This window comes from Bos javanicus, chromosome 29 (genome assembly GCF_032452875.1).
Source record: "Bos javanicus breed banteng chromosome 29, ARS-OSU_banteng_1.0, whole genome shotgun sequence".
NCBI classification, from domain to species: domain Eukaryota; kingdom Metazoa; phylum Chordata; class Mammalia; order Artiodactyla; family Bovidae; genus Bos; species Bos javanicus.
Window position 1 is genome coordinate 37,628,272 of NC_083896.1, and position 18,634 is coordinate 37,646,905.

At 48.7% G+C, this 18,634-nt stretch overlaps 1 protein-coding gene across 1 annotated transcript; it reads right to left on the reverse strand.

The window, feature by feature from the left end:
* Positions 1 to 440: 440 nt before the first annotated feature.
* Positions 441 to 10,131, reverse strand: PRPF19 (pre-mRNA processing factor 19). The gene is made up of 16 exons (XM_061406509.1): positions 9,894 to 10,131; positions 8,047 to 8,196; positions 7,802 to 7,878; positions 6,951 to 7,092; positions 6,782 to 6,855; positions 6,583 to 6,645; positions 5,680 to 5,721; positions 5,480 to 5,554; positions 5,055 to 5,130; positions 4,774 to 4,883; positions 3,625 to 3,780; positions 3,330 to 3,399; positions 3,028 to 3,113; positions 2,577 to 2,747; positions 2,344 to 2,449; positions 441 to 928 (listed from the first exon to the last, which is right to left on the reverse strand). Exons 1-16 carry the CDS (start codon positions 9,910 to 9,912, stop codon positions 831 to 833), a joined length of 1,515 nt encoding a protein of 504 aa, XP_061262493.1. The 5' UTR covers positions 9,913 to 10,131; the 3' UTR covers positions 441 to 830.
* Between the last annotated feature and the right edge of the window lie 8,503 nt (positions 10,132 to 18,634).

Sequence of the window (18,634 nt, forward strand, 5' to 3'; positions counted from 1 at the left end):
GACATTCTGCTAATTTAGTTTGCTGGCTGGGTCCTCCCAGACCAGTTTGACTTTTAATCTTCAAATACTAGTCACAGATAGATTTCTGATTCAGGCCAGTTGAGACAGATTTTCTGTCCCCTTGGACCGAAGGACTGAGGACGCCCTGAGAGATGGCCAGTTGTGTGGCAGTGAGATCCTCAGCACTCTCCCCTTCCCCCACTTCCAGGCTCACATGGGAGCCACCCAAGGCAGGTGACATGAAACCCCATAAATCACAAAGTCAAAGCCTGCAGGGATGTGGAAGAATCATTCTGGCAAATGGCTTGTAGATTATTTTTTAATTTGTTGTCCAATTAAAGAGACAACAGAACGATGGGCATCCTGGTGGTCCAAGTCCTATTTGGTGCTCCCTCCCCTTGATTCTCCCCGCTACAGACAGACACAGGAAGGTGGCTATGTTTGTTGTTTTCTTTTTTTAATGAAACTAGAGCGCTGCTTACAAAAACCTGCCTGAGCCCTTGGCCCAGCCCCTTCACAGTTCCCTTGGCTCAGCCTCTCCCCAACTCACAGGAACTGGAACACGGTGGGTGTGGAACAGCCATCAACTCCATCAACTCCTCGAAGAGAGGCCCTGGGGCCGACCCTGAGCCCTCAGAGGGTGACGGATGAGGGTGGTCCATGCCACTGCGGCTCTCAGGCCACCACCGGGACCAGAGTGAAATGATGCGAATGTCCCACCCCATATACCCCCCACCCCCCAGTAGTCTCTTCTCCCCTGCCCCCCACCCCCACCCCAATGCTATCCCACTACTGAGACGAGGCCCCACTCCAGTCTGGTGAGCTGCCGCCTACAGGCTGTAGAATTTGAGGCTCCGGTCCATTCCCGTGGAAGCAATGAACTTGGCGTGGTGTCCGAAGGCCACCCCTGTGGTCAGGCCACTGTGCTCTGTGGAGAGATAAGACAACAGTGAGGAGGCTTTTCTTCCTTGGGGTCTCAGCATCGACCCCTGATGACATGCTCCTCACCCATCCCTGTGACCTGGAAACCTCCCATGGCCTGTTAACCCCTAACGCCAGAGCTCTAGGGTGACTCACATGGCACTGAGCTCCAGAGCCTCCCTGGGGCTGGCCTGCAGCAGGCACTGTGTGTGGCTGGGCTGAGTGAACACAGGAACACCAGTCCCCGCCACCTAAGCTTTCAGGGGGCAGCTACAAATTGGCTCTGCTCAGCTCAGTCCAAGTCTGAGAACTGACAGGAAGCTGGACTTGTTGGTATTTAGTTCTGAGTCCCTGTGTGTAACTGGAACAGCCTTATCAGCTTGTCCTAGCTCACACAGAAAGCCGGGCTCCTGGCACAGGGCAGGGCTGGGTCAGGGGCAGAAGATGCCAGGCAACCCTCCTCGCTGGGCTCAGATAGTTCATGGACATGATCATAGCCGGCCCACCACCTCCCCATTCTAAAGCTGCCCTATGCTTCCAGCCCGCCACTCCACAGACTGCTCCAAATCAAGGCACCGGGGCTCAGGGAAGGTGAAAACCCATGGGCCACACCAGCAGGCCTGGCCACTTCTGGGACACACAGTGAGTAGAATCTGGGGTGGGAGAAGGTGCTTGTGCCCCGCCCACCACCTGCTAATGAGAACAAGAAAACTTCATTAACAAAGATGGCAGCAGCTGCCATTCCTTCAGTTCCTGAAAGTGAAAGAGGCACCCTGTCCCCATGCAGGCCACCTCCAGGGCACCAGCTGGCACAATATGCAAAGCAGTGTCAATACGCCCATTTAAAGATAAAGTAACTACAGCTCCAAAAGGGAAAGTCATGTACCAGAGGCCACACTACTATTAGGAGGTGCCAACTTTGTTGAGGTGGTATTTGCGTGTAACGGACGCGCATTCTCCTGTATACTTTAAGTCATCTCTAAATAACTTGTAATTCCTAACACAACACAAATTCTATGCAAGTAGTTTTAAATATAATGTAAATGCTACATGAATAGTTGCCAGTGTGCAGGCAATTAAGAGTTTTGCTTTTTGGAACTTTCTGGATATTTTCCCCCCACAAATGTTTTTGATCCACAGTTGGTTGAGTCTGTGGAGAATCAACTGTACTATTATTCTCCAGAGAAGTTAAGTAGCTCGCCCAGTGTCACAAAGCTTCGAGTGGCAGAGCTAGCATTTAAAGTCAGGCAGTCTGACTCCTGAGTTCCTTGTCTTAGCCACTAAACTCTGTCTCAGAGCGATTAAAAGCGGCTTTGGCAAATGCATGCCTGCCACTAGAAACCCCTAACCCAGTGAAACTTTCCCCACTTTCTTCTGGGCCAGAGCACCCAGAGACCTCAGGATCTTGAGGCAAGCCTCTACCTGTAAAGTGAAGAATCTCCGTCCACTGTTTACAGATGTAGATCTGGACATCGGTGCCGCCAAGGGCCAGGTAAGTACCGCTCTGGTCAAAGATCAGTGACTTCACCTGCCATTTTCAGGAAAGAAGTCACATGAAAGGAAGCAGAAACTATGGGCAATTTGGGAACAACAGAGGCAGTTTAGAGTAATTCATCAACAAATGAGGAGGAGGGGTGACAGAGAAAGAGGTGTACCTCAAAGTTGTTATCCAGTTGCAACGTCTTAAAGTTCTTAAGTTTGCGCAGATCCCAGAGTTTAACAGAGGAGTCATCGGCCGCTGTAGCCAGGTAGTAGCCGTTCTCCGAGAAGGCAATGCTGGTGATGGGGCCCGAGTGGCCGGGGAAGTTGGCCACATTGGTGCGCTCCTGCGGTTGGGGAGCAGGGAGTAAAATGTCACCCACCGGTCGTGAGGGAGAAAATGGAGCTCAGACAACTCCACTCCTGAGATGTCCTCCACCCTCAGGGAGGACAACCAGCAGGAAGAGCAAGGGTGGACGCCTAGCCTGGGGCTCCCAGACCACACCTACTGTGTCACACACACAGCCCCTGGGACACCCCTGAGGCCAGGTGCCATAACCACTTCATCACACCACACAGGGACAAGAGCTCCAACCCTGGGCTGCAGACGGGACGGCCATGTCCTACCTTCAAGTCCCAGATCTTGATCTGAGAGTCCATGGTTCCTGTCCCGAAAATGAGTCCATCAGGGTGGAACTGCGCACAGGTGAGAGCTGTTGGGGGGAGACAGATGGACGGTCAGAGCCCACCCTCAGGATACTAAGCACAGCAAAGGTAGGCTCCTCACTCTTCCTCCTGCTCCCTGGGCCAGCACTATGCCCGGCACTCAGCAAGCTCTTGGCAGCATGTACTTTTTAGAACAAATGAGCAATAGCTAAATAAAACATTATACAGCGAATGAAGAGCCCAACACTTAGGAGACAACTTACAGCATCCAGAGGTCTCATCGGTCACCTTGGTTAGCACACGTCCTGTCTGGATGTCAGAGAAGGCCCAGTACTGAAAAAACAGAGACAACAGAGCCGGTAAGACAGTAGGTCCCCAGGTTCTGATGGCCCCTCAGGAAGGCAGGGACCCTGGTCGGGCAGACCTTGGCAAGGCCATCCCCTCTCTGTAGAGAGGAAATACTCTCTCCAGGTTCTGGGGACCCGGCTGGGTAAGATGTTTCCTCCTCCCAGGATGCCTGAGTTTGGGGACCTCTTTAGGGCCTGGCTGGGTCAATACCTGGTCATCAGAGGAGCTCAGGAGATAGTCACCAGTGGCGTGGAGGCTGAGGCCTGTCACAGCGCTCTCGTGGGCACGAACAACCTGTACGCAAGAGGCGTTCGGAACCGACCAAATCCTGATAGTAGCATCAGGGGAGGCAGAAAACACCAGCTCCTAAAAGGAGAGCAAAGAGGCAGATTATCAGAGACAGAAGAGATGGACCACAATCATCTTGCAAAAGGGGACTGGGGACAGCCACAGCTCTGCCAGGCCTGGAACCTTCCATCTACCCAACAACGCCTGAGTGGGCCAAAGGGTAAACGCTATCAGGATGGGAAATTAAACAGCATTTGGCCAAGTGGAGGAGGCCCTGCCATCTAGTGGTAAAAAAGATTAGTGAACCAGTGGGAAACCATCCATCCCTTTCCCAGGACCAGAGAGATATACACCTAGAGCAATTCAGGAACTGAATGTTTAATCCCATTTTATTTAAATAGCCTCATGTAGTCAATGGCTCCTTAGGACAGGAAAGTCTGAGCAGTAGCAGGCCTGGAAGGGTTGTGAAGGCATGTCCTAAGCATCCCACACTTAAGAATTCAGGGGCAAGTTAATTCTCAGAAAAACTGGTAACAGGGAGAACTCACATAGTGTCACCAACCTATTATTTTGGTTAGTTAGGATGTTAAAACTCGTAAGGTAAAACTACCATCTTCCATCAACACAACTGCGTAAGAGAAATAACATACTAACACGCTCAGCATCAAGTTTCCATCCCCCGGCCTGGAAGACTGTGGGAAATCTAGACCTATCCCTCCCCCTCAGACACATGGGGCAGAATTTTGTTGAACTTTGTGCTCTGCAGTTCGTATTTTAAAATAGTGTAGAGATTCTTCCTTCCCTAACATAAAACTTTTCAATATGCTTTTCAAACTATATATTTCCTTTCTTCCCTGGTTTGAAGACCACTGTTTCAGGAATTCTGACAGAATAGTGGGCAATCCCATGACCCCAAATCTGGCCCTGAACCGCCAGTGCTGAAGAGCTGGCACTCTCAGGCCCGTGTCACTTCACCAAGAAGGCAACGGGCGTGGGGGCCTGGTTCTGGGACCTCACAGCACGGGAACAGGGCTCAGAAATGAGGGCTGAGGGTGCTAGGGGAGCGTTTACCTGGGACGGGTGAAAGACCACGCTGGTGACCTTCTTGGTATGGCCTTTGAGGGTGGCCAAAATCTGCTCAGAACTCTTGTCGAAGACGACGACATTCTTATCCGCCCCACCTGGAGGGGACCAAAATGAGATCCAAAAATGAGTCAGGCTCCCAGGCCCCTCTGCCAAAGGTTCTTTTGTCCCCAGATCCAGAGAGGACAGGAGTGGGCACCCTCCTTGCTGTCCTTCTCCTACCCTTCCCCCACCCCCTTCTCGGCTTGCTGGGCTGGGCCCACTCTTACCAGTGAGGATCTTGTTGGTGTCGGAGGGGCAGAGGTCCAGGGCGAGGATCCCGGGAATGCTAGCACTGTGCAGCCCCTATGCAGAAAAAGTCACATCAAACCCAGTCACGGCTGAATCAAAGCAGGCCACAAAGCCACTCAACGGCTCCAGCCCCGGCCCTGGCCCCAGCCCCAGCCCTGGGGAACAAGAGTGACTTCTGTTCCTCGTCCACTGTGCTTGGCTTTCTGCCCGGATGCAGCAACTCCCATCAGTGATGATGGGGAAGGCCACAGTCGGGCAGGAGGAGAAACCCTGACAACTCAGCAGCCAAGGTGAAAAACAGTGAGGGCCAGAGGTCCTGGACAATGCTTCATGCTGGCCTGTCCCACCCTGGAAATAGCCCGGAGGACCCAGTCTCCCAAGTCTGTGGGACCGAGCCACTCACCACATGTGATGCCACCTGTCGGTATTTGCTGAGCTCTTCTGGCTTCACCAGCTCCTCAGGCACAGTCTTCCCTCTCTGAGAAAAAGAAAAATCCCCCAAGAAGTTACTGGGTGCAGGAATTAATTGGCCACCCCCTCTCCTCCTAAGGGAACCACCAGCTCCTCCAGGTCAGCTCTGGGCCCGGCCCTGGGAGGACTCACCTTCTTCCGTTCTGTGGTGAGCACGGTGGCCTTGTCTTGAAGCTGGGGGAGAGAGGGGAATAAGCTCAATGTGAGACAAATTAATTTGCCAGAGAAAAGCACAGTGAATGCTCGTCACATCTACGCTTTCACAAGCCATCACCAAGAACTCATCATCTGCCAGGTTCTGTGCTGAAGGCTTCCATGCAATATCTTTTTTCATTTTCACCCCAACCTTATGAGGTGGGAGCTGATGACTTTGTTTCTCAGAGGAGGAAACTGAGCCCCAGAGCAGGTGCAGTCACTTGCTCAGGGCCACAGAGTCAATAGCTGGCAGGGCTCCCAGACCACGCCTGTGCCACTAGGGTGGGAGCTGAGATGCTGACAAGCTGCATGGCTTGGAAAAGACACAAACTATCAACTGGTACTAAGGAGGATCCCCAAGTCACAGAGCACAGACACAGAATCAGGGGCCAGCTCTGCCTCTTGTGAGCTGTGCTTCTGACTCTGAATCTACAGATTCTTCATCTATAAAATCAAAGTGATCATTCCTATCCTGTCTCCTTCAGAAAATAAAAAATGAAAACATGTAACAAAATGCTTTAATATCTACAAAGAACCCTAATAAGAGGAACAAATTGTACTTAATAATTAATATCTTTAAAATTCCCACAAGTCCATAGAGTAGGTACTATCATCCTCACTTTAGTAACAAGGGAAATTAGACATAGGATTAGTTAAGTCAGCCCAAGGTCATAAAGCTGATAACCGGGGACATCAAAACACAAAGCCAGGCAGCCTGGTTGAGTGTGTGCTCTGTACGATTCCACTCCATCTCCAAATGGATGGGGTTTTTACTCATATTGGACTCCAGGCAAAAGGGAGAGTCCATCAGCTTTCCCACCAAGCGAGAGCATGACGTACCTTCTGAATAATCTCAGGAGTCATTCCCACCAGTTCGCCCAAATCCATTGGCTCGCCTGCACCCTGAAGAGAACAAGGAGGAAGGTGAGAGGAGTATGGAATGCCAGAGGAGCACAGAATGCCCTCCTCCTCCCTTGCAGAGGAGGCTGATGGGCCACCATGCACACTCCACTGCTGGCGGGGCTGCGGGGACACTCACCACAACACTTGGCTGGGAGCTTGGCACAGCCTGGGGCACAATGAGACCGGCCTGAGGTTTCAGGGTCGCCAGAGCTGAGAGAGAAGGCAATGTTAGGAATGGGCTATTACAAAACAGGCCTGCCCCAGAGTGGACCCCAGAGTGGGGGATGGCAGGCCGGAGGCTGTACCTTCTCGGGCAGCAGTGACTTCCTTGGTGAGACGCGCAATGACACGGCAGGCGGCATCGTGCTGGTACAGAGCGTGGGACAGCTCCTGGCGGGTGGTCTGCAGCTGCTGGCGCAGGGTGAAGCTGTGGAGCATGACCGCATCCTGGGAGAGGGAGACGCCACAGTGAGGGGGCGGGGAGGCGTGGGGAGCACCCAGCAGAGGAGTCAGCCCTTGATAAGAGGACGCTCTTATCCTAGGCCAATCCCACGGCCTAGACCGGTATCAGTGTCCCAAGCAAGATCTGAGTGACCCTGAACTCTCGAGCAGACGCTCCCAAGCTCCTCACCGTGCCAAACCTTGGGCACACAGACAGGAACGGGGGCCAGCTCTTCCCACCGTCTTCTTTAATTTACCGGCACATCTCCGGCGTCATGCTGTCACCTCATCAGAAAGGAACACTAGAGCTGCTGTTTATTGACTGCTCATTGTGTCAGGCACTGAGCCAGGCAGTCCTCAAGACGCAGTCCTTGAGGTTCTCACTGCGGGGGCTCTAATGAGTAAAACAAGTCCCTGACACCATGAAGCTTATCTTACTCCGAGTCTCTGAAAACCCCGAGACAGGTACTAATCCATGCAATATGGTCAGGAAAAGCAGTACTTGGATATTTGCCAAGGGACGTGGCACGTGGGCAACGGAGCAAAGGGTGGAGCCGAGATCTGTGTGACATTAACAACCGGGCTCCTTCTCTGCTCTCACCCTCCCCTCAAAACAGAAAATAAGGCTCCATCCCTCCCATCCCCACCTATGTCCTAGTCCAGTGATCCCCTCTTTTCAAGTGGCAAAAATATAAATTCTCTTCCAGGGACTCACCCACTCATCCTGCAAGGCTTTCAGAATGGCTGGGATGCTGGTGGCTGAGGGAGGCTTGGGCCGGATTGGGTGAGCAACTGCCAAGAGAGACAAAGTGGGCATGAAAACTCATGACCTAGGGCGTGCTGGCCCTCCCACACTCTTTCCCCTTCAGCCCGCACTAACGTGCTATGTACCCGCCACCCTTCCCACCTTCCCAGGCTTTAGGCTACGACAGCCCTGGACTGAGGCTGGCCAGCAGGCACCTTTGATATCAATGAGCTGCTCCTCGGACAGAGGCTGGTTGTTGATGGGATCTGTGCCGTTCTCTGCAATATACTTCTCAATGAGCCGCCGCTCATACACATGATTAGAAACGGGGGACACACAGGGGTGTTCTGGCACTTCATTGGAGACTGCGGAGAAAAGGCAGGTGGTGAGCCTGGGGTGGTGACAGGGACTCTGGCCAAGGGGACGCTTCACCCTCGGCTGGCCTCCACAAGACCTTGCCTCTCTACACTCAGCTAACAGGAATCAAGACATGACACCAAGCCAGTTGTGGACTGTACCCACAATGCTTTCCAGCCACTTAACTACCTTCTCCATCAGTCTCTGACAGTCAGGTAGTCAACAAATAATTGCTGCACGACTACTAAATGCTAGGCACCTAGGGAGCAGTCAATAATTCCTGCCCATCTCATTTCTGAACAAAAACGCTTAGGCACCCATTATACAGCAGGACAGGAAGATACACACAAAGCCCTTCAAGTCTTAGACTAGGGCCTAGATGGATTCTCAGACAAATTACAAGGCGATGTGACAAGAGCTATGATAACAAAGTATTTATTTACATGCTGTTTACTAGGTGCCAAGCTCCACTGTAAACACTTTCCATTGATGAAATCATCCTCACCACGCCCCAACAGAAGTATCCATTTACACCCCTGAGGATTGGGACTGTAGCTGCTCTCTGACTCCCAGTACAATGCAGGTGCTTGGCAAATGCTCAGTAAACATCTAACAGACCAGCGAATGGCGTGGAGCTGACGGATACTGAAAAGATGTTCCTCAGGATTGAAACAATGAATGTGAAAATACTCTGCACACTGTCATTTCTTTAACGCTTAAGGACTCTTTTTCTAGTCACATTTCCTTTCACTCTTTCTCTCCTTTGTTTTGGGTTTATGGGGAGGTTCTGAGAAGAGTCAAGAGCTTGAGAGTTAGGAAGCCGAGAGAGAAAAGGATGAGAAACTAATAACCTGATGAACGACCAGAATGCAAAACACCCACTTTCCTCAATAACACATCCAAAAGACAGGACAAAGCATTTGAAAAAAGCATGGATTCAGGGTCAGAGAACCTGGCTCCGTCACACAGCTCTGCCACTAACTAGCTGTACTCTGTTTTACAAAAGCCACATTTCTCCTTGAACCTTACATCCTTATCTGTAAAACCGGATCTTTATTTCTGCTTTGGAGAATTCCTGTGGGGACATAACGACTTTGCAGTCTTGCAAGCACGCTGTAAACCAACAGAGGCTTTTCCAAATGTGCAGCTGTTTTCATCAGCCCTACAGGGTGAGGCTGGTCTGGCTCCCAGGCCTGTCACCGCCTCCAACTCACTGTGCGACCTTCGCAAACTGCAGAAGCGCTACCTACCCAAGCGGGGCCTCAGACAACACATCCAGTGCCAAGGCCATTATTTTTGCAGTTGGGGAAACTGAGGACCTCATCCCGGCGCCAGATCACAAAGCCAACTGGAGGCGGATCCTGCAGAAGCCCTCTGGCTTCCTGCTTCCTACAGAGAGCTCTTTCCCCTGCACCACCAGCTCCCCGCTAATCCAAGCCTCAGATCCACTGCGCAAACGAGGTGGGTTGCCTCTGTGCAGCCTGCGAGAATGCACTAGAGACGTTATGTAAACTATGAAGCGCTGCGCAAACTGACCTCACGCTGGAGGAGGAAGACCCCCCCAGGCTGACAGGCCGCCGCCCTGCCTCCCCGGAGCCCCGTTTTTCAGGTCCAGCCCCGACACCGGCGCCGCAGAGGCGCGCAGATCCTCACGCTCGGCTCTCCGGCCTCCAGCACCCCGCGAACGGCCGCAGCCGATACTCACTAGAGCAGATCAGAGACATGGCGCCCTCGCTGCACTCCGAGGCTCCTCACGCTGGGCTCCGGGATCAGCTTCTGGGCCCCCGCGGGACACTTCAGTTCCCTCGCTGCTTCCAGACGCTCCGCTGCGAGCGGGGAGCTGCCCCGCGGAGCGATGCTCGCGAATAGCTTCACGTGGGAGTGTGGCCAGCCGCGCGCCCCAGCGTCCAGAATTTAACGGAAACTGTCCTTTCCCATAATGCAATCAGGCAGGAAAGGGCGCGCCAGGAAATACTCGGGTATTTCCGGGCCCTCTCGGCTAGTTTCGTAAAGCTCCAATGGCTGGGAGAGGAGATTCGAAACTACATTTCCCTTAATGCACTGGGACCTTAAAGTCAATCAATTTAGCTTCACTCTTTTGAGCCAAGGGCGGTGGAACGACCGTCTTGCAAATATTGGAGTATATGAGAATTTTTTTTTTTAAATGCTATTAGTCTTTTATTTCGTGAGCATGGTATACTTTGATTTACTTAGGTCTTCTGTAATATTTTTTCAGTATAGTTTTATATTATTGTCCATAATGGTTTTGCATATTTTATGTCTATTTTTGAGTACTTCATAATTTTTTATTCTATTTTCAAGTTTTTAATTTATTTTTAATTGGAGGATAATTGCTTTACAATGTTATGTTGGTTTCTGTAAGAATTTCTTAAGGAACTTTTAAAAATGCATTTTTCTGGGGCCTAATTTAGAGAGTCTGCATTTTCACTTCATGCCCCATGTGTTTCTCTGGCAAGTGTTCTCAGAGGACTAGCTTTGGAAGTGGAGAAGGCAATGGCACCCCACTCCAGCACTCTTGCCTGGAAAATCCCATGGGCGGAGGAGCCTGGTAGGCCGCAGTCCATGGGGTTGCTAAGAGTCGGACAAGACTCAGCGACTTCACTTTCACTTTTCACTTTCATGCATTGGAGAAGGAAATGGCAACCCACTCCGTGTTCTTGCCTGGAGAATCCCAGGGACGGGGGAGCCTCGTGGGCTGCCGTCTATGGGGTCGCACAGAGTCGGACACGACTGAAGTGACTTAGCAGCAGCTTTGGAAGACCCAGTGAAGACGAAGATACACATGGGCAGAGAAGCCTTAACACTGGCTAAGAAACTCTTCTGGTCTTGCCCGTACTACCAATTTGCTCTGTGATTTTGGGCAAGTCATCTGCTTCTTGGACACACTGGCCTTTCAAGCCCTCAAACTTACCCACTCTGACTGGTTCCAGATCCTTCACCTGGAACACTTTCCACAGTGTCTGCCCTTCTTCTCCCCACCCCTCCCATCCTTTCCAAAGTAAATCCAATCTCACCCTAAATAGCACTTCCTCTGGAGTCTCTTTTATTGACCCCTGACTGAATTTTAGTCCCCACAGCACCCTGTAATTTTCCTCTGAGTCACTCTGGGATAGCTATAATAATTTATTTCAAAGAATTTATGATTTATTTTTGCTTGTGCTGGGTCTTCATTGATGTGAGAGGGCCTTCTCTAGTTGTAGTAAGCAGGGGTTACTCTTTGTTATGGTGTGTGGACTCTCATTACAGTGGCTTCTCTAATTGCAGAGTGCAGAGTTAGTTGCCCCTTGGCAGGTGGGATCTTCAGGAACCCGGGATTAAACCTGTGTCCCCGGCATTGGCAGGTGGATTCTTAACCACTGGACCACCAGGGAAGTCCCACTATAATCATTTAATTATGTACAAGTATCTGTTTACTGTCTGGGTTCTCTGGCAGATTATAAAGTCTATAATGGCAGGAACCATGATTGTTCTGGTCACTGCTGTTTTTTCGGGGTCTAGCACGGTGCCTGATACATAGCAGGAATATCGTAACTATTGTTGGTTGAATGACAGGCTGCCTGACAATCCAGGCATCTTAAGTATTTGTATGTGGTAGGAAATAAAAATCAATCTATTTAGAGGGGAACTTGAACCAGAGGTGGTTAGACTTGATTGAATCGACTTGATTGGATCGACAGCAGATAAGCTATAGAATCATAACCACACTTCCAGCAGATTCCTCTGGAAGACATTTATTGGATGGGTTGCAGAGAGAGGCAGCAAGACCCAATCATTCACTTTTTGGATAAATATTTATGCTAAGTGACTTTAGTTATGACTGACTCTGTGTGACCCTATGGACTGACCATAGCCTGCCGGGCTCCTCTGTCCATGGGATTCTCCAGGCAAGAATACTGGAGTGGGTTGCCATGCCCTCCTCCAGGGGGTCTTCCCAACCCAGGCATTGAACCTGCATCTTTTACCTCTCCTGTATTGGCAGGCAGGTTCTTTACCACTAGTGCCACCTGGGAAGACCCATCTTTATTGAGTACCCACTATGTGCCAGTCAGACATTATACTTGACATTGGGGATAGCACTTTGAGCAAAAACAGAGGTGTCCCCATGAAGGTGAAAGTGAAAGTCACTCAGTGATGTCTGACTCTATGTGACCCAATGGACTGTACCATCCCATGGAATTCTCCAGGCCAGAATACTGGAGTGGGTAGCCATTACCTTCTCCAGGGGATCTTCCCAACCCAGGGATCGAACCCAGGTCTCCCTCACTGCAGGCAGATTCTTTATCAACTGAGCCACCAGGGAAGCCCATGTCCCTATGGTAGGGAGCTTACAGCTGTCACAGAAGAATGGAGGAAACAGGGAGTTGTTTCCAGGCTTTTGAGTTTCAAAAGCCAGGCCCTCATGAAACAGAAAGGATTCAGGACAACTGATTTTGGAGTAACTATTAGAGGTGAGAATTTGATCTCAGTTTCCTCCTCACTTCCCCCAGTCTCAATCTCTGCACAAAGGAGATAAAGATTACCTAAGGTTTGGAAGCAAAGAGGTGGGGGGAATGGCTATAAGATAACTGTCAGTGGGTTCTCGAGATTGGAACTCTATGCCCTGCTTCCCTAGGCCAAGACTGCTGCTGCTGCTTGAGAAGCAAGGGTACACATAGGTCAATAACCTAGAAGCTCCATTTCACAGGTAGATTAAGTTACAACCTTGTGGACAACTGATATAGGATTAAGCAGGACAGTGCACCTCAAACAACTAAGGATTAGGTGGATTCTCCCCCTTCACCCTGTTAATTTTCCAAAAGGTTTATACAGACTGTAAAACAGGGGTGGAAAGAGCCTTGAACTGTCTAAGAGTGTCCCTCCATTCAGATAGAAAAGAGAGTTGAAAAGAAGTTTATGTGGGACTTCCCTGGTGGTCCAGTGGCTAGGACTCTGTGCTCCCAATGCAAGGGGTCCAGATTTGACCCCTGGTTGGGAAACTAGATCCCACATTTGCAATTAAAGATCCTGCATGCCACAATGAAGACAGAAGATCCCAAGTGCTACAATTAAGACCCAATGCAACCAAATAAATTAAATATTTTTTTTTAAGAAAGAAGAAGAAAGGTGGCTCAGTGGTAAAGAATCTGCCTGCCAATGCAGGAGATATGGATTTGATCCCCGGTCCGGGAAGATCCCCCATGCCATGGACCAACTAAGCCAATGTACCACAACTATTGAACCTGTGATTTAGAACCTGGGAACCACAACTACTGAGCCCACATGCCCAACTGAGCCTGAGTGCCCTAGAGTCTGTGCCCCTTAACAAGAGAAGCCACTGCAATGAGAAGCCTGTCCACTGCAATGAAGAGTAGTGCTCCCCCTCTCCACTCACCGCAACTAGAGAAAAGCCTGGGTAGCAATGAAGACCCAGCACAGCCAAAAATAGATACACAAATAAATAAATGAATTTAAAAAAATTAATTTTTCATAAGGGGCAAAATAGTTACATTTCCTGCACAGGAAATTCCGTGACATGAGATTGATAATCCTACGAATCAGAAATGATCTCACAAGCAAATGTGAAGATGCAACTGTTAGAAAGGCTGGGAGGTGTGACCAAGGATGCTACCAGAGTTTGTTCTGGAAGAAAGAGATCCTTAGCCAAAGCAGAGGGTCCGGGGGAAAATGAATGTGTCTGAAGGAAAGAAGCAATCTGACATGGGGACAGACTGGTTGCTACTCATGCATAGTCTGTGTACAACAAGGAATGTCACTTACCATCCAGTCCTACAAGGAAGGATTAAGTCATTAGCCACTACAGTCACTGCCCTAAGTACTTCTTGAAAGGAATTCAGGACAAAGAACAGGATGAGGCACACTGTGCTTTGGAAAAGTGCACAAAACAGGCCCTTAGATAATTAGCTATAAAATTTTTTATGAACCTCAATTCTTCTGTCCTCCTATACATAGAAAAGCACTAAAATCACAAACTGAGATACCTGTTCCTCATGGCTAGTAGTAACCTACAGAGATGTATGTGAGATTGTACACACACACACACACACACACACACACACACACAGAAGTCGCTCAGTCGTGTCCGACTCTTTGCGACTCCATGGATTATAGCCCACTAGGCTCCTTGGTCCATGGGATTTTCCAGGCATGAATACTGGAGTGGGTTGCCGTTTCCTTCTCCCGAGATTGTACATACTCTTTGGCCAAAATCACAGGTACACTGGCCTCTCTCCCTCCCTCTCATCAGCAGTTCCTTAGAGCTATCAGAGAGGCTGTCTCTCAGGCTATAGTCCTCAGTAAGATAAGGCATAGAACTCAACTCACAGCTCCAATGTCGTGCACTTTTTTCCAGTTGACAGTTGGTGACCACACAAAGAGGGACCCAGAGCAGACTTCCCTCGTTTGCCTGTACTCTAGAATGATCCAGAGCCCTGGTACCACCAAGGGCTCCTTGTGTCCATCTACCTCCTTGGTGTGTCCCAATGAAATTAGATGAGTCTCTCTTAAACTCCAGATCTCCCATCTCGGTTGACAATCCTGAGTTTTATTCACAGGTTGTTAAATTCCTTGGTATGAGAAGTGGGTTATCCTTGAACTTAGGTTCAAGAAGAGATAGCTGTATTTCCTGTATTGAGAGACATTGGGGAAATTTTCCTCAGGTGAAGCATACTGAGGAGGACTTCCCTGGTGGTACAGTGGATAAGAATCTGCCTGCCAGTGCAGGGGACACAGGTTCATTCCCTGGTCCGGGAAGATACCACATGCTTCAGAGCAACAAAGGCCATGGGCCATAACTACCGAGTCCATGGGCTGCAGCTACTGAAGCCCCTGTGCCTAGAGCCCACGGTCTGCAAGAGAAGCAACCACAAAGGGAAGCCTGTGCACGACAATGAAGAGTAGGCCCCGCTTGCTGCAACTAGAGGAAGCGTGTGAGCAGCAACAAAAACCCAGTGCAACCAAAAATAATAAATAAATACAATTATATTTTAAAAAGAAAGACATTGTGGAGGTTTGGACTGGGTGATGAGGTTGAAAGCCAACGACAGCTTCATAAACTCTAACAGAAAGTGAAAGTGTTAGTTGCTCAGTCATGCCTGACTCTTTACAACCCCATGAACTGTAGCCTGCCAGGCTCTTCTGTCCATGGAATTCTCCAGGCAATAATACTGAAGTGGGTTGCCATTCCCTTCTCCAGGGGATCTTCCTAACCCAGGGATCGAACCAGGGTCTCCTGCATTGTAGGCAGATTCTTTACCATTTGAGCCACTAGGGAAGACCAAACTTTAACAGGGTTAGTTGGAATTAAAGTGAAGCTACCACATGAGAGCTTTCAGCTCCAAAGATAAGGGACACAGTTCCAGACACAGTTCCTTCTGGCTGGTTTCAGCTTTCTCAGGCGAGACATTTATGGCAGTGGGGAAGGTGAGTCCTTATACCAAGCAGCAGTCCCGTAGGGAAACCCACTCATTAACGTCGAAAAGTTGCTCATCAAAAGATGAACACATAAGGACTGGCCATCCAGTGCTATGAGAAACTGTGGGGGTGGGGTTTAGATTGCTGGAGGGAGAAAGCAAGGCAGGTAAAAGAGCTGCAATGACTCCAGGGTGACACCTAGAGGAACTAAGCTCACAAACAGCACGTGTCCACCAGATGGTTTTCAATAGTAATTTTATCTGGGCAAATGAACTTTAAAATTAGGGAATCAGTTCAGTTCAGTTCAGTTCAGTCGCTCAGTTGTGTCCGACTCTTTGAGATCCCATGAATCGCAGCACGCCAGGCCCCCTGTCCATCACCAACTCCTGGACTTCACTCAAACTCACGTCCATCGAGTCGGTGATGCCATCCATCCATCTCATCCTGTCGTCCCCTTCTCCTCCTGCCCCCAATCCTTCCCAGCATCAGAGTCTTTTCCAATGAGTCAACTCTTCACATGAGGTGGCCAAAGTACTGGAGTTTCAGCTTTAGCATCATTCCCTCCAAAGAAATCCCAGGGCTGATCTCCTTCAGAATGGACTGGTTGGATCTCCTTGCAGTCCAAGGGACTCTCAAGAGTCTTCTCCAACACCACAGTTCAAAAGCATGAGTTCTGTGGTGCTCAGCTTTCTTCACAGTCCAACTCTCACATCCATACATGACGACTGGAAAAATCATAGCCTTGACGAGATAGACCTTTGTTGGCAAAGTAATGTTTCTCCTTTTGAATATGCTGTCTAGGTTGGTCATAGCTTTTCTTCCAAGGAGCAAGCGTCTTTTAATTTCATGGCTGCAGTCACCATCTGCAGTGATTTTGGAGCCCCAAAAATAAAGTCTGACACTGTTTCCCCATCTATTTCCCATGAAGTGATGGGGCCAGAGGCCATGATCTTCGTTTTCTGAATGTTGAGCTTTAAGCCAACTTTTTAACTGTCTTCTTTCACTTTCATCAAGAGACTCTTTAGTTCTTCTTCACTTTCTGCCATAAGGGTGGTGTCATCTGCGTATCTGAGGTTAGTGATATTTCTCCTGGCAATCTTGATTCCAGCTTGTGCTTCTTCCAGCCCAGCGTTTCTCTTGATGTATTCTGCATAGAAGTTAAATAAACAGGGTGACAATATACAGCCTTGATGTACTCCTTTTCCTATTTGGAACCAGTCTGTTGTTCCATGTCCAGTTCTAACTGTTGCTTCCTGACCTGCATACAGATTTCTCAAGAGGCAGGTCAGGTGGTCTGGTATTCCCATCTCTTTCAGAATTTTCTACAGTTTATTGTGATCCACACAGTCAAAGGCTTTGGCATAGTCAATAAAGCAGAAATAGATGTTTTTCTGGAACTCTCTTGCTTTTTCCATGATCCAGTGGATGTTGGCAATTTGATCTCTGGTTCCTCTGCCTTTTCTAAAACCAGCTTGAACATCAGGAAGTTCACGGTTCACGTATTGCTGAAGCCTGGCTTGGACAATTTTGAGCATTACTTTACTAGCATGTGAGATGAGTGCAATTGTGCGATAGTTTGAGCATTCTTTGGCATTGCCTTTCTTTGGGATTGGAATGAAAACTGACCTTTTCCAGTCCTGTGGCCACTGCTGAGTTTTCCAAATTTTCTGGCATATTGAATGCAGCACTTTCACGGCATCATCTTTCAGGATTTGAAATAGCTCAACTGGAATTTAATCACCTCCACTAGCTTTGTTCGTAGTGATGCTTTCTAAGGCCCACTTGACTTCACATTCCAGGATGTCTGGCTCTAGGTCAGTGATCACACCATCGTGATTATCTGGGTCATGAAGATCTTTTTTGTACAGTTCTTCTGTGTATTCTTGCCACCTCTTCTTAATATCTTCTGCTTCTGTTAGGTCCATATCATTTCTGTCCTTTATTGAGCCCATCTTTGCATGAAATGTTCCCTTGGTATCTCTAATTTTCTTGAAGAGATCTCTGGTCTTTCCCATTCTGTTGTTTTCCTCTATTTCTTTGCATTGATTACTGAGGAAGGCTTTCTTATCTCTTCTTGCTATTCTTTGGAACTCTGCATTCAGAGGCTTATATCTTTCCTTTTCTCCTTTGCTTTTTGCTTGTCTTCTTTTCACAGCTATTTGTAAGACCTCTTCAGACAGCCATTTTGCTTTTTTGCATTTCTTTTCCTTGGGGATGGTCTTGATCCCTGTCTCCTGTACAATGTCACAAACCTCATTCCATAGTTCATCAGGCACTCTATCTATCAGATCTAGTCCCTTAAATCTATTTCTCACTTCCACTGTATAATCATAAGGGATTTGATTTAGGTCATACCTGAATGGTCTAGTGGTTTTCCCTACTTTCTTCAATTAAAGTCTGAATTTGGTAATAAGGAGTTCATGATCTGAGCCACAGCCAGCTCCTGGTCTTGTTTTTGTTGACTATATAGAGCTTCTCCATCTTTGGCTGCAAAGAATATAATCCATCTGATTTTGGTGTTGACCATCTGGTGATGTCCATGTGTAGAGTCTTCTCTTATGTTGTTGGAAGAGAGTGTTTGTTATGACCAGTGCATTTTCTTGGCAAAAGTCTATTAGTCTTTGTCCTACTTCATTCCGTATTCCAAGGCCAAATTTGCCTGTTACTCCAGGTGTTTCTTGACTTCCTACTTTTGCATTCCAGTCCCCTATAGTGAAAAGGACATCTTTTTTGGGTGTTAGTTCTAAAAGGTCTTGTAAGTCTTCATAGAACCGTTCAACTTCAGCTTCTTCAGTGTTACTGGTTGGGGCATAGACTTGGATTACTGTGATATTGAATGGTTTGCCTTGGAAACGAACAGAGATCATTCTGTCATTTTTGAGATTGCATTCAAGTACTGCATTTCAAACTCTTGTTGACCATAATGGCTACTCCATTTCTTCTGAGGGATTCCTGCCCACAGTGGTAGATATAATGGTCATCTGAGAAACAGGGAATAGAGTTTCCCAAAAAGAA

What these genes read in the sequence shown, in the direction of transcription:
- PRPF19 (XM_061406509.1), bottom strand. An exon ending in TCACCACAGAACGGAAGAAG is followed by an intron (nt 5,555 to 5,679) that starts GTGAGTCCTCCC and finishes TCTTTTTCTCAG; the next exon opens with AGAGGGAAGACTGTGCCTGA. An exon ending in TGGTCTTTCACCCGTCCCAG is followed by an intron (nt 3,781 to 4,773) that starts GTAAACGCTCCC and finishes CTCTCCTTTTAG; the next exon opens with GAGCTGGTGTTTTCTGCCTC.